The sequence below is a fragment of the Papio anubis genome, chromosome 6, assembly GCF_008728515.1.
Source record: "Papio anubis isolate 15944 chromosome 6, Panubis1.0, whole genome shotgun sequence".
Lineage (NCBI taxonomy): Eukaryota > Metazoa > Chordata > Mammalia > Primates > Cercopithecidae > Papio > Papio anubis.
Window position 1 is genome coordinate 118,412,278 of NC_044981.1, and position 23,281 is coordinate 118,435,558.

At 41.1% G+C, this 23,281-nt stretch overlaps 2 protein-coding genes across 2 annotated transcripts in view; both read right to left on the bottom strand.

Annotated features, from left to right (window-relative positions):
• Positions 1-2,833, bottom strand: part of STX11 (syntaxin 11) — a 37,825-nt gene extending 34,992 nt beyond the window's left edge. Inside the window, exon 1 of the mRNA XM_031667367.1 lies at positions 2,134-2,833. The gene's annotated coding sequence lies outside the window, so the exon portion shown is untranslated. The remainder of the gene's footprint in view (positions 1-2,133) is intronic.
• On the bottom strand, positions 1,750-20,668 carry LOC101008600 (28S ribosomal protein L42, mitochondrial; the record flags this gene model as incomplete). The annotated part of the gene is made up of 6 exons (XM_021937500.2): positions 1,750-2,440; positions 2,847-3,462; positions 12,866-13,054; positions 13,493-13,712; positions 15,348-16,364; positions 20,612-20,668. Coding segments are annotated over 2 exons (297 nt in total), but the record flags the coding sequence as incomplete, so codon positions are not given.
• Between the last annotated feature and the right edge of the window lie 2,613 nt (positions 20,669-23,281).

Below are 23,281 nucleotides of genomic sequence, written 5' to 3' on the forward strand. Positions count from 1 at the left end.
GTGAGCTTCTCACCACCCTTTAGCCCAAATCTACTCTTCCACTGAGTAGGATATTCTTATCCTAGTCATTCATTAGAAATGTGGGAGTCATCTTAACTTCTCCCACCTCCTCATTGCCCACTTCTAAATATACACCCGACTGGGTTCCACCTATTAAACCTCTACCAGCCCCTTTCCTCTTTTCCCGTCTGCACTGTCACTGCTCGATTCAGGCCTTCTTTAATGTCCCATCTGCAATATGACAACAGTTTCCAAGGTGTCTCCCTAAAGTCAATGCCACTGTCATCTAATCTAAGATTTTTTAAATTCCAATTTTTGTTATAATTTTTTAAACACATACCTGACAATATCATTCACTTGTTCAAAGGGCTCAGTACTATAAACCCTCATGGGGCCTTTGTGATCTGGCCCTTCCTGTCTCCCCAGCCCTCGCTCTGTGCTGTCACTAAACAGGCTGGAGTTTCCTGAATGTCCAGTGCTGTTTCACTTCTCTATGGGTGCTGTTCCTTCTGCTGGGTCACCGAGCCTTCCACTTGCCTGCCAATTCATCCTCCTACATGAAGGTTCATTATTTCATCAATAAACACTTTCCAACACTTCTCATGAGTCGAGCCTGGGACAAGTTCAGGGAGTACAATGCTGAATGACACACTCAACCTTTTCTTTCTCATAGAAAAAGTAACTTTAGGGCTCTCAAAGGAGGAATACAGTTTGGAAATTAAGGTAAAGTTGTCTGAAATTTAGCAGTGTTGCCTTTATTAGTTGGATATCTTAGCAAACTGTGGAAACTTGGAAACCTTGATACTTGGGCATCAAGTTCAAAAGTGTCTCAGCAGATTTCAATTGCAACAGTAAACTGTGATATGGTAGATTTATTCATTTTGGCTCACAAGGCTATAATGTGCTAAAAAACATTGATTTGAACTACAAAAACAATGATCAAAAACTTGCTTCAATATAGTGTTCCAAATTTATAAAGTATTAGGCGGGGCATGGTGGCTCACATCTGCAATACCAGCACTTTGGGAGGCCAAGGCAAGCAGATCACCTGAGGTCAGTAGTTCGAGACCAGCCTGGTCAACAGGGCCAAACTTGTCCCTACTAAAAATACAAAAGTCAGCTGGGTGTTGTGGTGGGTGCCTGTAGTCCCAGCTGCTTGGAAGGCTGAAACACGAGAATTGCTTGAACGCAGGAGGAGGAGGTTGCAGTGAGCCAAGATTGCACCACTACACTCCCGTCTGGGGCAAGAGAGTAAGACTCTGTCTCAAAAAACAAAACAAAACAACCTATTAATTAGTCATACCATTTCCTAAAAGTCACGCTGCTAACTAAAGGTGACTGCAATGATCTAGGGATGGTAATCTGCTGAGTTTACGCTTTAAATACACTGGAACCCAGCAGATTGAGTTATATTGGGACAGAAACTTCACTCTGGGTATAGATTTACCCTAGCACCTTGTCAGCAGGATCCTATTATTCATGGTTGTACAAGCAAGGTTCGGGGAAGAGGCTGGCACAGAGAAAGTACCTGTTAACTGTTGTTTGGGACTGAATTCAGCTCAACTCAGCTCCAGTAGAGATGGTGCTCCCTTCTCTACCGTGTTGAGATAGTGTGCAGTCCCTTCCTAAGTGCTGCTACCCACCACAGTGGGGCCTGTCAGCTTCAACTTTTAAATTTCTCTGCTCCCGCTGGGACCCACCCGCTTCAAAAAGCACCATGTGGTTTTGGCATCAATTTAGTAAACACAAACTGTCTGAAATATTTTGATTTTAGAGAGTTACTTACAATCACCACATTAAATGATACATTTCTACCATTCAGTGAAAATGGTAGCAAAATGGTCATTGAATAATGAAATTAATTTTCTCCTGGGCTTCTGAGGCAAAGCACATGATTTTAGTGGTTATCTTAAATCAACCCAGTGACCTTTACTGGCATGTTGTAACATCAGGCGCCTTAGGAAACTGAAAACTCAATCGTCACTTCCCATACCACTGCCCCAGGTCAGCAGGGCAGGCATTTCACATCTAGAGTCTCATTTTAAATACAGATAGAGCAAGCCTCGCTTTTCAAAAGTTCATTAACAAAGTCTCACAATTAAGAGAGCAGCCCTGTGACTCATTTTTGGATACCTGTAAATAACAGCTCCTCCCTTTGCTGAGAAACGGCTGAAACAAGCGCGTGAGAACCACAGGAAGTAATACAGATCTCAGCTGGTGTCAGCGGAGTCTAGAAAAAGGCAGAATTCCCTCTCAGGACGGCGTGGTTCTCGCAGGCATTGCCACTACTTCTCTCCATTTTTCTAAAACAAAGTCTTACGTGGGCTGCGAAGGGATTGCTCCAAGGCTCTATCAATTTCTCCGTCTTTCTTGGCTACTGAGTGACACTGCCAAGTTCAAGTCAAGAAGTACCCATTCTGGTGTTTTTGACACAGTCACCCTAATAGGAAGTGAAGAGGTGATAACACAAAAACACTTCAGTCTTTCGATTTAAAATAAAAGTAGTCTTAGGTGGACACTTTAAAAAGGCAGCCTACCGACAGGTATCCCTAAAATAATTCCTGTGAAGCACTAAATCCTAAGTCCCTCAGTCTCTGAAATTAAAAGTAATTTTAAAAAATCATTCCGCTTTATATGAGGAACCCAATCCTGTGTTTCCGAAGGTGCCCAGAGGCGGCGTGAGGACCTGCGCCAGATCCAAAATCCCAACTAAGGCACAGCCGCGGGTCCCGAGCCCAGACAGTGCCCCCGCCCGCCTCCCGGATCTCTCCGCGCACGGGGAATAGTCAGGAAGAGAAATGGGGGGTCAGAAAAAGAAATGGGGGCTCAGGGAGAGAAAAACAAACCTGGACCCGGAACGAGAGCGCGAACTGAGAAGCCTCTCTCCCCGCAGGGCGCGCGTCCCCTGTGGGCGCCGCGATGGGGAAGGAAACCTGTTGCGCGACTCCCGGCTGCTCTGCTCCCGGCGCCTCCTGCGGCCGAGGCTGGGCTCCTCCACAGCCGCCCGAGCTCCGCGCCGCCGCGGCCGCATCTGGGCGCCGCCGGCTCAGCCCCCGCCGCTTAGGAAGCTACCACAGCTGGGGACCAGGCCCCGCCCCGGGATGACAGCGCCGGGGCGCGGCAGCAGCCGGCTCACAGAGCACGGGTTCCCGCCCCACCCGGAGTCCGTGCGCTCGGGACCGCCCGGAGCCGGGGACTTGCTCCAGCCCCTCCCGCGAGCCCCGGGGCGTTCCCCGGGGCGGCGCGGACCGGCGCAGGGAGTGGGATGTTAGCCGCCCAAGACACTTCCTCCGCTCATCCTCTGGTCCCCAGGTCAGGGAGTGCGATGGACTTTCCCCGGGAATCCCCGCTGCGCCGGTGACATTTGCAGTCCGGTGCGTTTCTGCGGCAAGGACGCTGGAAGCGGTCTCTGAGCGTGGGTGTGGCTGCGGAGGCTGCAGCAGGTCCTGCATCCGCGGGACCCTGGAAGAGGCGGGCGAGGAGCCTGCGGTCACACAGAGGCCGAGCACAGCCTTCCCAGAACCCGGCCGGCCAACCCATCTCCAGTCGGCCTCAACACCCGCCAGGCTCATCATTCCCTGGATATCAACTGAGCGGCCCCTTGTATTCCCAGGATAACACCGCGCTCAAAAACACTGCCAAGACCCTCCCTCCAGGTCCCGGCACTTTAACGGGGAGAGATAAACATAAAGTGTGGATTGTGTCAGGTGATGGTAAAGCACCTTGAAAAACAAGGCTGAGGCTGAAAAGTAAGGAAGTGATACTCAAGAAAGGAAAAATCGGGCTGGACGCGGTAGCTCATGCCCGTAATCCTAACACTTTGGGAGGCCGAAGGGGGAGGATCTCTTGAGCCCAGGAATTTGAGACCAGCCAGAGCAATATGGTGAAAGCCTATCTCTACAAAAAATAAAAAAAAATTAACTGGGCGTGGTGGCACGCGCTGTGAGCCCAGCTACGCGGGAGGCTAAGGTGGGAGGATCACTTGAGGCCCGGAGGTCAAGGATGCAGTGAGCCAAGATCGCGCCACTGCACTCCAGCCTGGGCGACAGAATGAGACGCTGCCTCAATTGAATGAGAAGAAAAAAAATAAAAAATAAAAATAAATGAATCCTGTCTTGATGGGAGAATGTTTAAACACAGGAACCACCTGAAAGAGCTCCCAGTTGCCAAAGATGGAACCATTGAGCAACGAAGTAAACTGAACAAGGTAGTACTGGATTACAAACCAAAGTAAAAAATATCCATGAGTCTACACTGATATAAATAAATAAATAAATAAATAAATAAATAAATAAATGGCAGAGAGGAGACAAATCTCCTATACAGAATAATTCCAAATAATTTATGTAGATCATCTACCCTAGGCTGTGCACAGTGACTTCCTCCAAAATAGTACAATGTGGAAAGGGGAAAAGAGTAGCTTTACAATGGAGAAAGCCAACAGACACTACCCCAACCAGATGTTCTAAGTCAACGTCAACAATCATGACTCATATTGATGGCGTGTAGTCAACATGATGTGATGAATATGGCATATTACCTGTGTGGTCTCCCTCCCCGAAAACCATAACCTCAGTATCATAATGAGAAAAATATCAAACAACTTCCAACAGCGGGACATCTTACAAAATACTGGACCAATATTCCTCAAAGTTGTCAGGTTATCAAAAGTAAGGAAAGTACAGTCCAGACGTTGTGGCTGTCGCCTGTAATCCCAACACTTTGAGAGGCTGAAGCCAGAGGATTGCTTGAGGCCAGGAGTTCGAGACCTGGCCTGGCCAACATAACGAGATGCTGTCTCTACAAAAAAATTAAAATAAGGAAAGTCTGAAAAACTGCTGCAGCCTAGAAGAAACTCAGGAGATGTGAAACGAAATGTAATGTGGTATCCTGGATAGGATCCTGGGACAGAAAAAGGACTTGGGGAAAAACTAGGGAAATCTAAATAAAGTGTGGACTTTCATTAGTAATAAGAATCAAGGTTGACTAATGAGTTGTGAGGAATGTAATGTAAGATGGTAATCATAGGGAAATCTGAAATGGAATCTATGGCAATTCTGTACTACATTTGCAATTGTTCTGTAACTCTAAAACTGTTCTAAAAAATAGTTTATTTTAAAAGAAAGTGAAATAAGAGGGATGAGGTATGTTATATTTGTAAAAATAGGTATATTGCAAAGCCCTCTGTGATAGGAGAATCATTGAGGGAGGAAACAATGCAGCTATTGGGATTAAGATCATTTCAAGCCTAGGAATCAGTGGATGTAAACGCCCTGAGGCAGGAGCATGCTTGGCTTCTGGGAGAAATATCAGCATGGGCAAAACAGAGTCCAGGAAGAGTTATGGTGGTGGGACTAGGAGTGGGGAATAGAGCATGTAGGGCATTGGTAGTCATGATAGTCTTTAAATTTTACATTGATTGAGATAGGAAGACTGAAGAATGTTTAACAGAGAAGCTAAATAATGTGGCTGGTTGTTTTTTAATCTACCGTTTTGCTGAGGATAGATTAAAGGACAAAGATGAAAAGAGGCCAGCGAGTTAGAAAGCTGTGATGGTTAATCTGATGTGTCAAATTTATTGGACCATGGGGTGCCCAGATATTTGGTAAAACATTATCCTGGGTGTGTCTGTGAGGGTGCTTGCTGATGACATTTTTATTTTTATTTGTTTTTTTTTTTTTTTTTTTTTTGAGATAGTGTCTCACTCTGTTGCCCAGGCTGCAGTGCAGTGGCATGATCATGACTCCCTGCAGCCTCGACCTCCCCTGCTTAAGTGATCCTCCTGCCTCAGCCCCCTGAGTAGCTGGGACTACAGGCATGCACCACCACATTTGGCAAATTTTTTATTTTTAGCCCAGGCTGGTCTCCAACTCCTTAGGTCAAGTGATCCTCCCACCTTGGCCTCCCAAAGTGCTGGGTTAACAGGCATCAGTTACCATGCTCAGCTGAGATTAACCTTTGAATCCATGGAGAAGACTGCCTGAAAAAGAGTCTAAGTTGTGCATGGGGAAAAAAGGGGAAGATTGCTGGGGATTCAGAGTGGCATTTTGGACACCTTCAGTTTGGAGTTGTCAAGTTGTCACAAAGGTGGTTGGTTAGGTGAGTCTGGGATGGTGGTATATATTTGGAGTTCTTTAGCATATAGATGGTGTGCAGACAGGATGGGGATGTCTGAAATCTGAGTCCTGGCATGCTCCGAGGTTAGGAAGATAGAGAATCAAAAAAAAGAGAATGAGAAGTTCTGATTAGTGAGATAGATAAACCAAGAGAGAACATGTTCCCAGAAGCCAAATGAAAAAAATGTTGCAAGAAAGAATGATTAACTTTCAAATGCTGCTACAGTGTGTAAAATTAGGATGCAAAACTGAGCAATGGGCTTGGCCACATGGAAGTCAGTGGTGAGCTTGGTAAGAAGAGTTTTAGTGGGGGATGACCAAAGCCTATTTGGAGTGACCCCAGAAAGAATCAAAATGGCAGATGAAGACAAAGAAATGGAGTAGAAACTGGAAGGAATCATATAGTCAAAGCAGTTTGTTCGTTTTTTTTTAAAATTAGAAGTTATACATGTTTGTACACTCACCAGCATGAACCAAAAGGAAAGGAAAGAGGGATAATACAGGAGCGAAAATATGGGTTACATACTGGAGCAATGTTCTTGAGTAGATGAGCAGGTGTGCAATCCAATGCACAAATGGAAATTTGGGGTCAAATAGAAGAAAGAGTTCATCCCTGGTAACAGGAGAAAACAACTCCAAACTGAACATGTCCAAAATGCCACTCTTAATTCCCGGCAATCTTCCCCTTCCCTCCCCATCCGCAATTTACTTTTTCAGGCAGTCGTCCTCATGGATTCAAATGTTAATCTCAGCTGAGTGTGGTAGCCTGTAAACCCAGCACTTTGGGAGGCCAAGGTAGGAGGATCACTTGAACCCGGGAGTTGGAGAGCAGCCTGGGCAACATAGGGAGATCTTATCTTTACTAAAAATCAAAGAATTAGCCGAGTGTGGTGGTGCATGCCTGATGTCCCAGCTACTCGCAAAGTGTGGCAGAGATGCTGGTAAATGTGGAGGCAATAACATATTTTATCAATGAAATTAAAAGCAAAGGCCGGGCACGGTGGTTCAGGCCTGTAATCCCAGCACTTTGAGAGGCTGAGGTGGGTGGGTCACCTGAGGTCAGGAGTTCAAGACCAGCCTGACCAACATGGAGAAACCCTGTCACTACTAAAAATACAAAATTAGCTGGGCATGGTGGCGCATGATGACAGGGTTTAGCGTATGGCCAATCTAAATTATCTTCTGCAGTTGATCTGCCCACACTCAGCTGAAACCCCAGCTTATTCTTGGGTTATTCTTGTTTTACAGATTTTCTGGAAACCTTAGCTCTCCCCTCCAATCTGGAGTTTTTCAGAGGTGATGACTGATAAGGACTTTAGGGTGAAGCTCAGATAAAGCAGAGCTGGCACTGGGTGCGGGGTGTGGCCATCGCATGGAGGTCTGTCAGCCGCGGCCATCATCCTGCACACTAGTGCCGTTCCTAATTTACAGAGCTCATAAACCCATTGAATGCTAGGGTTGGAAGGTCCTCTAACACAGCCACCCTTCTGAGGTGCAACTCCTTCACGGCTCTCAGTCAAATAGTCATTGCATATCAACTACTATTTCTCTTTTTCATGCTAGTTCGAGAACTCTTTGCAGACAAAGAATGTGTTTAAACTTATTGTTTTGTTGTGATAAAATATTTACAACACAGAATTTACCATTGTAACTATGTTAAAGTGTACAGTGGCATTAAATCAGGTACATTCACATTGTGGTGTAACCATCACCACCATTCTGAACGTTTTTATCCTGCCAACTAAAACTGCACCCGTTAAACACTAACTCCCTAGTCTCTCCTCCCTCTTACCATTAGCAACCACCATTCTACTTTTTTTCTTTACTAACATCTCTCTCAGTCCTTGATAACCACAATTCTACTTCTGCTTCTATGAGTTCATCGTTTTTAGATTCCACATGTAAATGTTATCATGTGGTATTTGTTTTTCTGTGCCTGGCTTATTTCACTTAACATAATGTCCTCCAGGTTCATTCATGTCGTTGCAATGACAGGATTTCCTTCTTTTGTAAGGCTGAAAGTACCCCATCGTGTGTATATGTATATCACATTTTCTTTATCCATTCATTCACTGTTGAACACTTATGTTGATTCTATATCTTGGCTATTGTAAAATGCAGCAATGAACATGGACGTGCAGAAATCTCATCACACTGATTTCATTTCCTTTGGATGTATACCCAGTAGTGAAATTGCTAGATTCCATCGTTTTACTTTCTGCCTTAATGAATTTGACTGCTCACATACTACCTCACATAAGTGGAATCATACAATATTTGTCCTTCTGTGACTGGCTTATTTCACTTGGCATTATGTCTTTAATGTTTATCCATGCCGTATGGAGCATGTGTCAGAATTTCCTTCCTTTTTAAGGCTGAGTGATATCTCATTGTATGTATATACTAGATTTTGTTGATCCATTCACCTGTCAATGGACACTTAGGTTGCTTCCACCCTTTGGTTATTGTGACTAATGCTGCTATGAACATGAACGTACAAATATCTCTTAGAGTCCCTGCTTTCATTTTTGGGGGTATATACCCAGAAATGAATTTGCTAGGTCATATGATAACTCTATGTTTAACTTTTTGTAGAGTTATCATACCATTTTCCACAACAACCAAGCCATTTTACATTTATACCTGCAATGCTCAAGGGTGCCAATGTCTCCACCTCCTTGCCAACGCTTACTTTCTTTAGGCTATCTTTGATTTCTATTTCATACCCTGCAGGACACATGATATTGTATGAGTAAATTATTGACCCTGTTATTAACACTGTCAAAAAGGAAATGAGGTTAAATGAAGCAACTTGTGCTCAGCAAGTCTCAGTTAGTACACCTTGTTCTAGATTTGCGCTGTTCTTTACCATAGCCACATGTGGCTAATTAAATCAAAATGAATTAAAATTAAATAAAATTTAAAATTCAGTTCCTCAGCCACATTAGCAACATTTTAAGAACTTAACAGCCACCATAACTAGTGTCTACTATTTTGGACAGTGCAGAATATAATATTTCCATTATTGTAGACAGTTATTAATATTTGGCTTCTATATTGGACAGCACTTTCTAGATTCTGGTAGCCACCTCTCCTCATCTTACAAATAATATTTGAATAAGCTTTTCCAGAACTGGCCAGCTTTAAATTTAAGTTTAAGATCTTTCTTTCAGGAGAGAAAAAATATGCTGCTTAAAACTCTGTGACTTTTTTGTACCTCAACGGCTGCTCTGTAAACTCTCTAATTTTCATGTTTAAACATTGTATTTGGACACTCAGTGGTCATGTGGATCTGTTGCTCTTTATTACCTCTGTGAATGCAGACTTACAAAACTAGTTAAAGCTTTGTCTATATCATTCAACTCACCTACTAAATCATAAGTTTCAAGAAGGCAAGGATTATGTCTGTTTCACTTACTCCTTTTTACCTAAAGCCTAGCACAATACCTAGACCATTTGAGACACTCAATAAATATTTGTTGAAAGATAATTTAATGAATGACCATAGTAAGCACTGAGATGAAGGTCCTGATACAGCCTTTTGGAGGGAGGCACCTAGACATAACAAGACCTGGGAATATCTATCTAGCTCTCATATATTAATAGTTAGAAAAGATGTTTTTTCTTACAGAGCATAGATTTTTAAGCTAGGGTCTTTTCCCCATTATTTAAAAAATGACTTAAAATTTAATTCCTATAAGGATCTTGTCTAATGCATGTTTATAAAGCTACTACTCTGATTTGTAAACACCTGTTACCATAAGTGAATATAATAATGAGAACAAATAAATTCTAGATTTGTATAGCATCAGCATGTGTGCAGAGATCTCCTTTTGCCCCTCCAATCCACTTTCTGCCTCCCTCCTACCTGTTCTCTGACTTGGGAGTCTGATCTGAATGGATTATTCTGACAGCTGCCTGTGCCCCATAGCTTTCCTGCCAATAGGAAAACTCTGACAGGAGGCCAGGGGCAGGGAATGAGGTCAGGAAATTTATTCCAAATAGAAGTTCGTGTGTGCCCCTCAAGAAAACATCCCAATTCCTCTAAGGTAGTCTCCTCTACATGTCTCTCTCTCCCTTCCTGGTTTCAGACACTTTTCCAAACTCGTGATTCTCAGTCAAAGGTTCCATTACAGTTCCCCTCCACCCTGTCCATATCTTTATGATAGACCCCTTATTTAAAACCTCTGCTTGAATTATCCTAATTTGAATATGCCATTCATTTCCCTTTGGGACTTTAACTAATACAGTTTTCTTAATTAGTAGCTAGAGCATAGTCTCTAAATCCCATCTCTGAAAATTTTATAAGTACAATCCTGACAGAAATGTTCCCTAGTGATATTATCATATCATTATTTCAATCCACTTGTTAGCTTTATGAAGAAGCCAGACTGTATGTCATATAAATTGTTCTCCAGTACAAGCAGACTAGAAATATATTCCCAGATTCACAGGCAAATCTTTTTGCATGTAGCTTTTCTACATAAAAGGTAATTTATGGAAACATACAAACGAGAAATGTTTTTGTGTTTTGAATTGGTACCTAATATTTAACATATTATGGGGTACATATGATATTTCATTGCATGCATAGAATGTATAAGGATCAAGTCCAGGTATTTGGGGCATTCTTCACCTTGAGTATTTATCACTTCCATTTGTTGGAATCATTTCAAGTTCCCTATTTTAGCTAATTTGAAATATACAATACATTGTTGCTAACTGTAGTTATGAACTGCTACAGAACATTAGAACTTACTTCTTTTGTGCAACTGTAATTTGTACCCTTTGACCAGACTCTCTTCATCCCCCTTTCCACTCACACAACCTTCCCAGCATCTGGTATCTATCATTCTACTCTATACCTCGATGAAATGAACTTTTAAGCTCCTATGAGTAAGAACATGTGAAATCTGCCTATGTCTGGCCTATTTTACTTAACATAATAACCTTCAGTTCCATCCATTTTGCTGCAAATGACATGATTTCATTCTTTTGTGGCTGAATAGTATTCCATTGTGTTTATATACCACATTTTCTTTATCCCATAAATGGGAATTTACAAAGTAAAATCAAGTTAATTGTTAAAGTTTTAAATATTTCAATATGTAATAAAAGTGTTAAATATTTCAGTATGTAATAAGCATATTTTAAATTACTTCTAGATATGTGATGAAATCTGCAAAGGTTTCAGTACTGCAAACAAGTCGTCATTACTCACATACCAGAGAACACAGTTTTTATCCCTTGAAGCTTTTTTTAAATGTACAATTTTTAGCAAACATGAGATCATTAAAAAATATAAACCTAATAATGCTGATACCAATATTAAAGATAACCAATACTATTATTTTGGTTACAATGTGCCAAGTATCATGTTCACATTGTTGTATATTATTTAATTTCTCATCACAAATTTGTGAGATGTACACAACTCAACCCTATTTAAGAGAGGAATAGACTGAACCATATAGCCTCCTGTCCACTGTCCAGGAAACAACAAGCAGAAGACTTCAGATTCAAATACTAGTGTGCAACACAAAAATCCAGGTTCTTCACCGTTAATAATTCAAGAACAATGTTAGAGACCACAGAAGAGGCCGGACACAGTGGCTCTCGCCTGTAATCCCAGCACTTTGGGAGGCAGAGGTGGGCAGAGTGCTTGAGCCCAGAAGTTCAAAATGAGCTTGAGCAACATGGCAAAACCTCGTCTCTACAAAAAAATACAAAGAAATTAGCCAGGTGTAGTGGTTGGTGTCTGTAGTCCCAGATACTGTGTATCTGGGAGGCTGTGTTGGGAGAATCACCTAAGCCCAGTAAGTCGAGGCTGCAGTGAGCCATTATTGCACCACGCACCCCAGCCTGGGCCATGGAATGAGACCCTGTCTCAAAACAACAACAACAAACTGAAAATAATGACTTTCCAAAGCAAATGATTTTTTTCATCCTGTTATCTGCACAAAAGGGTAATATGAAACTCAAGGTAAGCTTAGAAAAAATACTAAAAAAAAGAAAAGTATGCAACAGATAACTCTTAGAGAAAAGCAAACTTCTTGTTATTTACTAAGATCATTTCTTTTTCCAAGCTTGGTACACTCATAGGGGTAGAAAACATGTGGCGAAAAATTGTATTTTGTTGGTATTTGTTAAATTGTCCTCCTGCCTACAATTCCTGAATTGACACTATTGCATCTTTACTTTAACCCAGATTTCAATTAAGTAAAAACATTTATCTGATATATTTGCTTACTCATAAGAGGCCTGAAGTTTGATATGTACTGGTTGCTCTAATGTATACAAGTAGAACAAAAATTTTCTGTGAAGGAGATTGGATTTTTAAAAAATCTGAGCTAGAGATAATCTAGTTGATCCATTTAATAGCTCTTGATGGAAACCAATTTTTCTGCAACTGTGATTTTGCATAACAAGTTGCAAAAGTATTTTAAGATCAGACTGTTACTCAATACTTATTTCTGGTAAACTCCTTTTTGCACCATTGCCTTCATCTGCAGAACAGATAAAAGTGAAACAGAAAAGCACAAACAGAATGTAACACATAAGTCATGGCTTTTACAGATAATAGTTTAGCCACAAGCCTTGAAATACTGGTTTTGAATGGGAATAATTAGTTTTCAAAAAGTATAATTTTCACAAATACATTAAACATTTGCACAGCCATATTCTGTTCATTTAGATGAATTTGTGCCATCTATTTAGAAACTCTGAACTTCCACGCCAAGAAGCCTTACTTTGGGGCTGAGATCTGGCTTTCTTCTCTTCTTCCTCCCCTTCCTCCATTTCATCCCCTGGAGACTGCTCCATGTCTTTGTCTTACTTTTCCCTTTGGCACTCTTCAGATGGACCCCTTCCTTCTTCACGGATGGTTTATAGTTTCTGTGAGTTCATGGACCATAGCCTGCTAGCAAACTTCCATGACCCTGAAGAAAATTTGAAAGTACAATACTGGCACCACAAAAAACAAGTTGTTTCAAATGATGAATTGGGCCAGGCCCAGTGGTTCACACCTGTAATTCCAGTACTTTGGGAGACCAAGGTGGGAGGATCACTTGAGGTCAGGATTTCAAGATCAGCCTGGCCAACATGGCAAAAACTCATCTCTACTAAAAATACAAAAATTAGCCAGGCATGGTGGCATGTGCCTGTAGTCCCGGCTATTTGGGAGGCTGAGGCAGGAGAATCGCTTGAACACAAGAAGCAGAGGTTGCAGTGAGCCAAGATCATGCCACAGCACTCCAGCCTGGGTGACAGAGTGAGATTCTGTCTCAAAATATATATATATATATTCATATATATATATATATGAATTGACCAAAAATGGCAGAGTAAACAGGTTGAAGTCTGAGCAGTGAACTCACTGATTCAAGGGATAGTCTTTCCTTGAGACATCTGCCTCTGTGGGTGATGATCTTGTTGATACCTTGCAGAAGTTGACGGATGTTCCTCTCAGTCCTCTCAGTTCCTTTCCTTGTGTGCCCCGGGTGTAAGGAGTGATCTTTGGTAGGGTCTAACATGGCTTGCATCACTCAGGGTGTTGAAAACATGCCGCTGTAGCTGATTTCTTTAAAACCTATTTTTCTACAGGTTAGTGATGAAGAAAGGTGAATTATGAAACAGGAACTTTTGTCACAACCCTGTATCCCTAGTCACAAAGAAACATTTACAAAAGCCCACATGCAAACCAGAATTCATAATTGATTACTGTACAAATGTGGGTGCTAGACATAATTTATTTACACCTATTACACAGACCTGGCACAGCATCTCTGCAAATTAATGAGTGGGTTCCTTTTCAAGAAAAAACCAATGTGGCACCCAGCGTTGACAAATTATTTCTACCACAGTGTTACCTGAATGTAATATAAACATAGTGTTACTAAACATAAACAAGCTATAAATTCCTTATGACTGTAGACCCTTTAAAAAACTATAAAATCCAAACCAATTTGCACAATAAAAGCATAAAATTAATAATAATATTAAAATAGACTGGGCACAGTGGCTTATGCCTACAATCCTAACACTTTGGGAAGCTGAGATGGGTAGATCTCTTGAGCTCAGGAGTTTGAGACCAGCTTGAGCAAGGCCCCATCTCTACAAGAAAAAATAAATAAATAAATAAATAAATAAATAAATAAATAAAGCAAAAATTAGCCAGGTGTGATGGTGCAAGCCTGTAGTCCCAGCTACTTGGGAGACTGAGGTGGGAGGATCACCTGAGGTCAAGGCTGCAGTAAGCCATAATTGCTCCACCAAACTCCAGCCTGAGCCACAGAATGAGACCAGTCTCAAAATAATAATAATAATAAAACAACATTAATTTAACATTGTTTTGATGAAACTAAGCCACGAAAGTTTATTCTAAAAGTAAAAAAGGTCATTTGGGTGTTTTGTATTTCACTTGTTAGCTATGTGATTCTCTTTATTTTGAATATATTTGAATATGAATTTGGCTACAGAGAGCTGCTTCCTCTGAGGTTACACCTTCCTCCAGCAGCTTGTGTCCTGTGCGAGGGATAAAGTTAGGGCCATGTCAACTCTATGCAGGATACTCTGATGAGCACAGTATGCTACAGAGCTCCCGGTCAGGTTGATTGAGGATTTGTCAGTCTTCCATCCCAGTTTCACTTCTTCCTCTGCCCAATTCTGCCTCCAATATCTTCCTTTCATGGGTGTTGATGCCTAATAAACATCTTATATCCCAAACTGTGTCTCCGCAAATTTTTCTAGACAACCCAATCTGCAATACTGCACCACAAATTTTTGGTTGTTTGAATTTGGCTAACTAACTTCTCTGTGCCTCAGTTTCCTAATCTGTAACATGAAAATATTAAAATTATATTTCCTTTAATATGAGACACCTTTGCTTGTAAGATACACTTCTGTTTCATATGGCATTAAAAAAGAAAAAACTGGTTGGGTACGGTGGCTCACGCCTGTAATCCTAGCACTTTGGGAGGCCAAGGCAGGCATATTGCTTGAGCCCAGGAGTTCAAGACCAGCCTGGGCCACATGGTGTCTACAAAAAATACAAAAATTAGTCAGGTGTTGTGGTGCCCTACTGTAGTTCCAGCTACTCATGAGGCTGGATCTCTTGAGCCCAAGATGCAGAGGTTGCAGTGAGCTGTGATCATGCCACTACACTGCAGCCTGAGTGACAGACTGAGATCCTGGAAAAGAAAAGAAAAAGAAAAAGAAAGAAAGAGAACTTACATGAAGGAGGCACTAACAGAAGATCTCCGTACAGAGCTGACACAAGTTGAAGTGGTTAGGCTGTGTCTCCACCCAAATCTCATCTTGAATTGTAATCCCCATGTGTCTAGGGAGGGAAGTTATTGGATTATAGGGGCGGTTTCCTCCATGCTGTTCTTGTGATAGTGAATTCTCACGAGATCTCATGGTTTTATAAATGGTACTGCACTCTCACAGTCACTCCCTCCAGCTGCCTTGTGAAGAACATGCCTGCTTCTCCTTTTGCCATGATTGTAAGTTTGAAACTTACATGGCCTCCCCAGCCATGGTGAACTGTAAGTCAATTAAACCTGTTTCCTTCATGAATTATCCAGTCTTGGGTATTTATAGCTGTGTGAGAACAGACTAATACGTAGGGTAAGGAAGAAATCAAACTACTCTACAGAAAAAGATAAGAAGAAAGCTTTTGTATCTTAATCTTTTTTTATATGAAAAGAGATTTTATAGTTATTATTTTTATGATATATCATATTATTGAATATAACAGATTGCATTTTCACAAATGGCAAATGAAACAAAGAATAACATTTCTCTTTGATTCCCAGGAATCTCAAAATCATCTGCCTTTTGGAGGGTTCCATTTTTTATGACTCTGTGATACTATCCATGAGGATACCAACAGTGCTTAGTAGTAACGAACATTTTGCTAAGCTGGTCTATCTGGGTCCTTGCTCAAGGTGCTCATATTCTTCTAATCTGGTTCTGAGCACCTGGTCATGTGTTTCTTAGTTATTATGCTCAGGATCTGTTTAGAGGGATAAGTTTGGTATGTTCACATGGAATGTCCACAGAAGGGTGGTAGCATAATGTCATCCTGCCATCAAATATCAAAGCAAGCTCTACTTTGCATTTATAGTCACCTGAAAGAGAAGAATACATAGGATTATTCAAATACTCAATTGATCCGAAAGAAGCAGAAAAAGAGGAAAGGGGGAACAAAGAACAGATGAAACAAACAGAAAACAAATAGCAAGATGTTAGATTTCAGGCTAACACATAAACAATCACATTAAATATAAGTAGTCTAATAACTCTAGTTAAAAGGCAGAGATGGTCAGACTGTACAAAAAAGAAAAATGCAACTATATGCTGCTTACAGAAAAGGTACTTGTTAAATATAAAGACACAAGTGGTGGGGCGGGGCAGGGGATGCGAGCAAGATGGCCAAATAGGAACAGCTCCAGTCTCCAGCTCCCAGCACCAGTGACACAGAAGACGGGTGATTTCTGCATTTTCAACTGAGGTACCCGGTTCATCTCACTGGGGAGTGCCGGACAATCAGTGCTGGTCAGCTAGAGCAGCCCAACCAGTGAGAGCTGAAGCAGGGTGAGGCATCACCTCACCTGGGAAGTGCAAGGGGGAAGGGAATCCCTTTAGAAACTGAGACACACAACACTTGGAAAATCAGGTAACTCCCACCCTAATACTGCGCTTTACCAAGGGTTTTAGCAAACAGCACACCAGGAGATTATATCCCACATCTGGCCGGGAGGGTCCCACGCCCATGGAGCCTCCCTCATTGCTAACACAGCAGTCTGAGATCTAACTGCAAGGCAGCAGCGAGGCTGGGGGAGGGGCGCCCGCCATAGCTGAGACTTAAGTAGGTAAACAAAGCCTCCAGGAAGGTTGAACTGGGTGGAGCCCACCGCAGCTCAAGGAGACCTGCCTGTCTCTGTAGACTCCATCTCTGGGGACAGGGCATAGCAAAAAAAAAAAAAAAAAAAAAAAAAGCAGAAACCTCTGCAGATGTTAATGACCCTGTCTGACAGCTTTGAAGAGAGCAGTGGCTCTCCCAGCACGGAGGTTGAGATCTGAGAATGGAGAGTCTGCCTGCTCAAGTGGGTCCCTGACCCCTAAGTAGCCTAACTGGGGGATATCCCCCACTAGGTGCAGACCGACACCTCATACCTCACATGGTGGGGTATACCCCTGAGACGAGGCTTCCAGAGCAAGAATCAGACAGCAGCACTCGCTATTCAGCAATATTCTATCTTCTGCAGCCTCCGCTGCTGATACCCAAGCAAACAGGGTCTGGAGTGGACCTCAAACAATCTCCAACAGACCTACAGCTGAGGGTCCTGACTGTTAGAAGGAAAACTAACAAACAGAAAAGACACCCACACTAAAACCCCATCAGTATGTCACCAGCATCAAAGACCAAAGGCATATAAAACCACAAAGATGGGGAAAAAGCAGGGCAGAAAAGCTGGAAATTCAAAAAATTCAAAAAATCAGAGTGCATCTCCCCTTCCAAAGGAACGCAGCTCATTGCCAGCAATGGATCAAAGCTGGATGGAGAATGACTTTGACGAGTTGAGAGAAGAAGGCTTCAGTCGATCAAACTTCTCAGAGCTAAAGGAGAAACTATGTACCCAGTGCAAAGAAACTAAAAATCTTGAAAAAAGAATGGATGAATGAATAACTAGAATAATCAATGCAGAAAAGGTCATAAACGAACTGACAAGATAAAAACCATGACACGAGAAATACGTGACAAATGCACAAGCTTCAGTAACCGACTCGATCAACTGGAAGAAAGAGTATCAATGATTAAAGATCAAATGAATGAAATGAAGTGAGAAGAGAAGTCTAGAGAAAAAAAGGAAAAAGAAATGAACAAAGCCTCCAAGAAATGTAGGACTATGTGAAAAGACCAAATCTACATCAGATTGGTGTCCCTGAAAGTGACAAGGAGAATGGAACCAAGTTGGAAAACACTCTGCAGGATATCATCCAGGAGAACTTCTCCAACCTAGTAAGGCAGGCCAACATTCAAATTCAGGAAATACAAAGAACGCCACAAAGATACTCCTCGAGAAGAGCAACTCCAAGACACATAATGGTCAGATTCACCAAAGTTGAAATGAAGGAAAAAATGTTAAGGGCAGCCAGAGAGAAAGGTCGGATTACCCACAAAAGGAAGCCCATCAGACTAACAGCAGATCTCTTGGCAGAAACTCTACAAGCCAGAAGACAGTGGGGGCCAATATTCAACATTCTTAAATAAAAGAATTTTCAACCCAGAATTTCATATCCAGCCAAACTAAGTTTCATCAGTGAAGGAGAAATAAAATCCTTTACGGACAAGCAAATGCTTAGAAACTTTGTCACTACCAGGCCTGCCCTACAAGAGACCCTGAAGGAAGCACTAAACATGGAAAGGAACAACTGGTACCAGCCATTGCAAAAACATGCCAAAATGTAAGACCATCAATGCTAGGAAGAAACTGCATTAATTAATGAGCAAAATAACCAGCTAATATCACAATGACAGGATCAAGTTCACACATAACAATATTAACCTTAAATGTAAATGGACTAAATGCTCCAATTAAAAGACACAGACTGGCAAATTGGATAAAAATTCGAGACCCATCAGTTTGCTGTATTCAGGAGACCCATCTCACATGCAGAGACACACATAGGCTCAAAATAAAGGGATGGAGGAAGATCTACCAAGCAAATGGAGAACAAAAAACAGCAGGGGTTGCAATCCTAGTCTCTGATAAAACAGACTTTAAACCAACAAAGATCAAAAGAGACAAAGAAGGCCATTACATAATGGTAAAGGGATCAATTCAACAGGAAGAGCTAACTATCCTAAATATATATGCGCCAAATACAGGAGCACCCAGATTCATAAAGCAAGTCCTTAGAGACGTACAAAGAGATTTAGACTCCCATACAACAATAATGGGAGACTTCAACACCCCACCGTCAACATTAGATCAACAAGACAGAAACTTTACAAGGGTATCCAGGAATTGAACTCAGCTTTGCATCAAGCGGACCTAATAGACATCTACAGAACTCTCCACCCCAAATCAACAGAATATACATTCTTCTTAGCACCACATTGCACTTATTTGAAAATTGACCACATCGTTGGAAGTAAAGCACTCCTCAGCAAATGTACAATAACAGAAATTATAACACACTGTCTCTCAGACCACAGTGCAAACAAACTAGAACTCAGGACTAAGAAAATCAATCAAAACTGCTCAACTACATGGAAACTGAACAACCTGCTCCTGAATGACTACTGGGTACACAACGAAGTGAAGGCAGAAATAAAGATGTCCTTTCAAATCAATGAGAAAAATGACACAACATACCAGAATCTCTGGGACACATTTAAAGCAGTGAGTAGAGGGAAATTTATAGCACTGAATGCCCACAAGAGAAAGCTGGAAAGATCTAAAATTGACACCCTAGCATCACAATTAAAAGAACTAGAGAAGCAAGAGCAAACACTTTCAAAAGCTAGCAGAAGGCAAGAAAAAACTAAGATCAGAGCAGAACTGAAGACATAGAGACACAAAAAACCCTCCAAAAAATCAATGAATCCAGGAGCTGGGTTTTTTGAAAAGATCAACAAAATCGATAGACCGCTAACAAGACTAATACAGAAGAAAAGAGAGAAGAATCAAATAGATGCAATAAAAAATGATAAAGGGCATTATCACCACTGACCCCACAGAAATACAAACTACCATCAGAGAATACTATAAACACCTCTACACAAATAAACTAGAAAACCTAGAAGAAATGGATAATTTCCTGGACACATACACTCTCCCAAGACTAAACCAGGAAAAAGTTGAATACCTGAATAGACCAATAACAGGCTCTGAAATTGAGGCAAAAATTAATAGCCTACCAACCAAAAAATGTACAGGACCAGATAGATTCACAGTCGAATTCTACCGGAGGTACAAGAAGGAGTTGGTACCATTCCTTCCGGAACTATTCCAATCAATAGAAAAGGAAGGAATCCTCCCTAACTCATTTTATGAGGCCAACATCATCCTGATACCAAAGCTTGGCAGAGACACAACAAAAAAAGAGAATTTTAGACCAATATCCCTGATAAACATCAATGCAAAAATCCTCAATAAAATACTGGCAAACCGAATCCAGCAGCACATCAAAAAGCTTATCCACCATGATCAAGTGGGCTTCATCCCTGGGATGCAAGGCTGGTTCAACATACGCAAATCAATAAACATAATCCAGCATATAAACAGAACCAAAGACAAAACCCACATGATTATCTCAATAGATGCAGAAAAGGCCTTTGACAAAATTCAACAGCCCTTCATGCTAAAAACTCTCAATAAATTCGGTATTGATGGAACGTATCTCAAAATAATAAGAGCTATTTATGACAAACCCACAGCCAATATCATACTGAATGGGCAAAAACTGGAAGCATTCCCTTTGAAAACTGGCACAAGACAAGGATGTCCTCTCTCACCACTCCTATTCAACATAGTGTTGGAAGTTCTGGCTAGGGCAATCAGGCAAGAGAAAGAAATCAAGGGTATTCAGTTAGGAAAAGAAGAAGTCAAATTGTCCCTGTTTGCAGATGACATGACTGTATATTTAGAAAACCCCATCATCTCAGCCCAAAATCTCCTTAAGCTGACAAGCAACTTCAGCAAAGTCTCAGGATACAAAATCAATGTGCAAAAATCACAAGCATTCTTATACACCAGTAACAAACAAACAGAGGGCCAAATCATGAATGAACTTCCATTCACAATTGCTTCAAATAGAATAAAATACCTAGGAATCCAACTTACAAGGGATGTAAAGGATGTCTTCAAGGAAAACTACAAACCACTGCTCAGTGAAATAAAAGAGGACACAAATAAATGGAAGAACATACCATGCTCATGGATAGGAAGAATCAATATCGTGAAAATGGCCATACTGCCCAAGGTAATCTATAGATTCAATGCCATCCCCATTAAACTACCAATGACTTTCTTCACAGAATTGGAAAAAACTGCTTTAGAGTTCATATGGAACCAAAAATGACCCTGCATTGCCAAGATAATCCTAAGTCAAAAGAACAAAGCTGGAGGTATCACACTACCTGACTTCAAACTGTACTACAAGGCTACAGTAACCAAAGCAGCATGGTACTGGTACCAAAACAGAGATATAGACCAATGGAACAGAACAGAGCCCTCAGAAAAAATACCCCACATCTACAGCCATCTGATCTTTGACAAACCTGAGAAAAACAAGAAATGGGGAAAGGATTCCCTAGTTAATAAATGGTGCTGGGAAAATTAGCTAGCCATAAGTAGAAAGCTGAAACTGGATCCTTTCCTTACTCCTTATATGAAAATTAATTCAAGATGGATTAGAGACTTAAATGTTAGACCTAATACCATAAAAACCCTAGAAAAAAACCTAGGTAATACCATTCAGGACATAGGCATGGGCAAGGACTTCATGTCTAAAACACCAAAAGCAATGGCAACAAAAGCCATAATTGACAAATGGGATCTAATGAAACTAAAGAGCAAAAGAAACTACCATCAGAGTGAACAGGCAACCTACAGAATGGTAGAAAATTGTTGCAATCTACTCATCTGACAAAGGGCTAATATGCAGAACCTACAAAGAACTCAAACAAATTTATGAGAAAAAACAAACAACCCCATCAAAAAGTGGGCAAAGGATATGAATAGACATTTCTCAAAAGAAGACATGCATAAGCCAACAGGCATGTGAAAAAATGCTCATCATCACTGGCCATCAGAGAAATGTAAATCAAAACCACAATGAGATACCATCTCACACCAGTTAGAATGGCAATCATTAAAAAGTCAGGAAACAACAGGTGCTGGAGAGGATGTGGAGAAATAGGAACACTTTTACACTGTTGGTGGGATTGTAAACTAGTTCAACCATTGTGGAAAACAGTAGGGTGATTCCTGAAGGATCTAGAACTAGAAATACCATATGACCCAGCCATCCCATTACTGGGTATATACCCAAAGGATTATAAATCATGCTGCTATAAAGACACATGCACACATATGTTTATTGTGGCACTATTCACAATAGCAAAGACTTGGAATCAACCCAAATGTCCATCAGTGACAGACTGGATTAAGAAAATGTGGCACATATACACCATGGAATACTATGCAGCCATAAAAAAGGATGAGTTCGTGCCCTTTGTAGGGACATGGATGCAGCTGGAAACCATCATTCTCAGCAAACTATCACGAGAGCAGAAAACCAAACACCACATGTTCTCACTCATAGGTGGGAATTCAACAATGAGATCACTTGGACTCTGGAAGGGGAACATCACACAACGGGGCCTATTATGGAGAGAGGGGAGGGGAGAGGGATGACACTGGGAGTTATACATGATGTAAATGATGAGTTGATGGGTGCTGACAAGTTGATGGGTGCAGCACACCAACTTGGCACATGTATACATATGTAACAAACCTGCACATTGTGCACATGTACCCTAGAACTTGAAGTATAATAAAATAAATAAATAAAATAAAATAAAGACACAAGTGAAGTTATGAGAAAAGATACAGCAAATTAACATGAATTAACAAAAAAGCTAGAGTAGCTATATTAATATCAGACAAAGTACATTTGAAAGCAAATGAGAAGTAGCTGGGACTACAGGTGCATGCTTTTTTTTTCTTTTTAGAGACCAGATTTTACCATATTGCCCAGGCTGGTCCCGAACTCCTGAGCTCAAGTCAAGTGATCTGCCCACCTCGGCCTCCCAAATTGCTGGGATTACAGGTGTAAGCCACTATGTCCAGCCTTGTAAACGTATTCTCAAGAGCAAGACACTTGGAGAGTGTTTTGTTATAGTATTGAATTCATGAGTTTTAAATCTGCCAACTTTTTGAACTAGATGCAGTTAGTGCTTTGACTATACTGAGCTGACGGCTTTCTCACACTATTACATGAATGTCATATTAGTCCATTGTACACTTTCACCTTTAGAATAGTTGAATTGTATTTTCAGTGCCTAACTGTGAGTTATTGTGACTCAGAACACTTAGAGAAGTTGACTAACAGTCAGAAAATTTATGAGTAATAGTGAGTAATTTATGAAT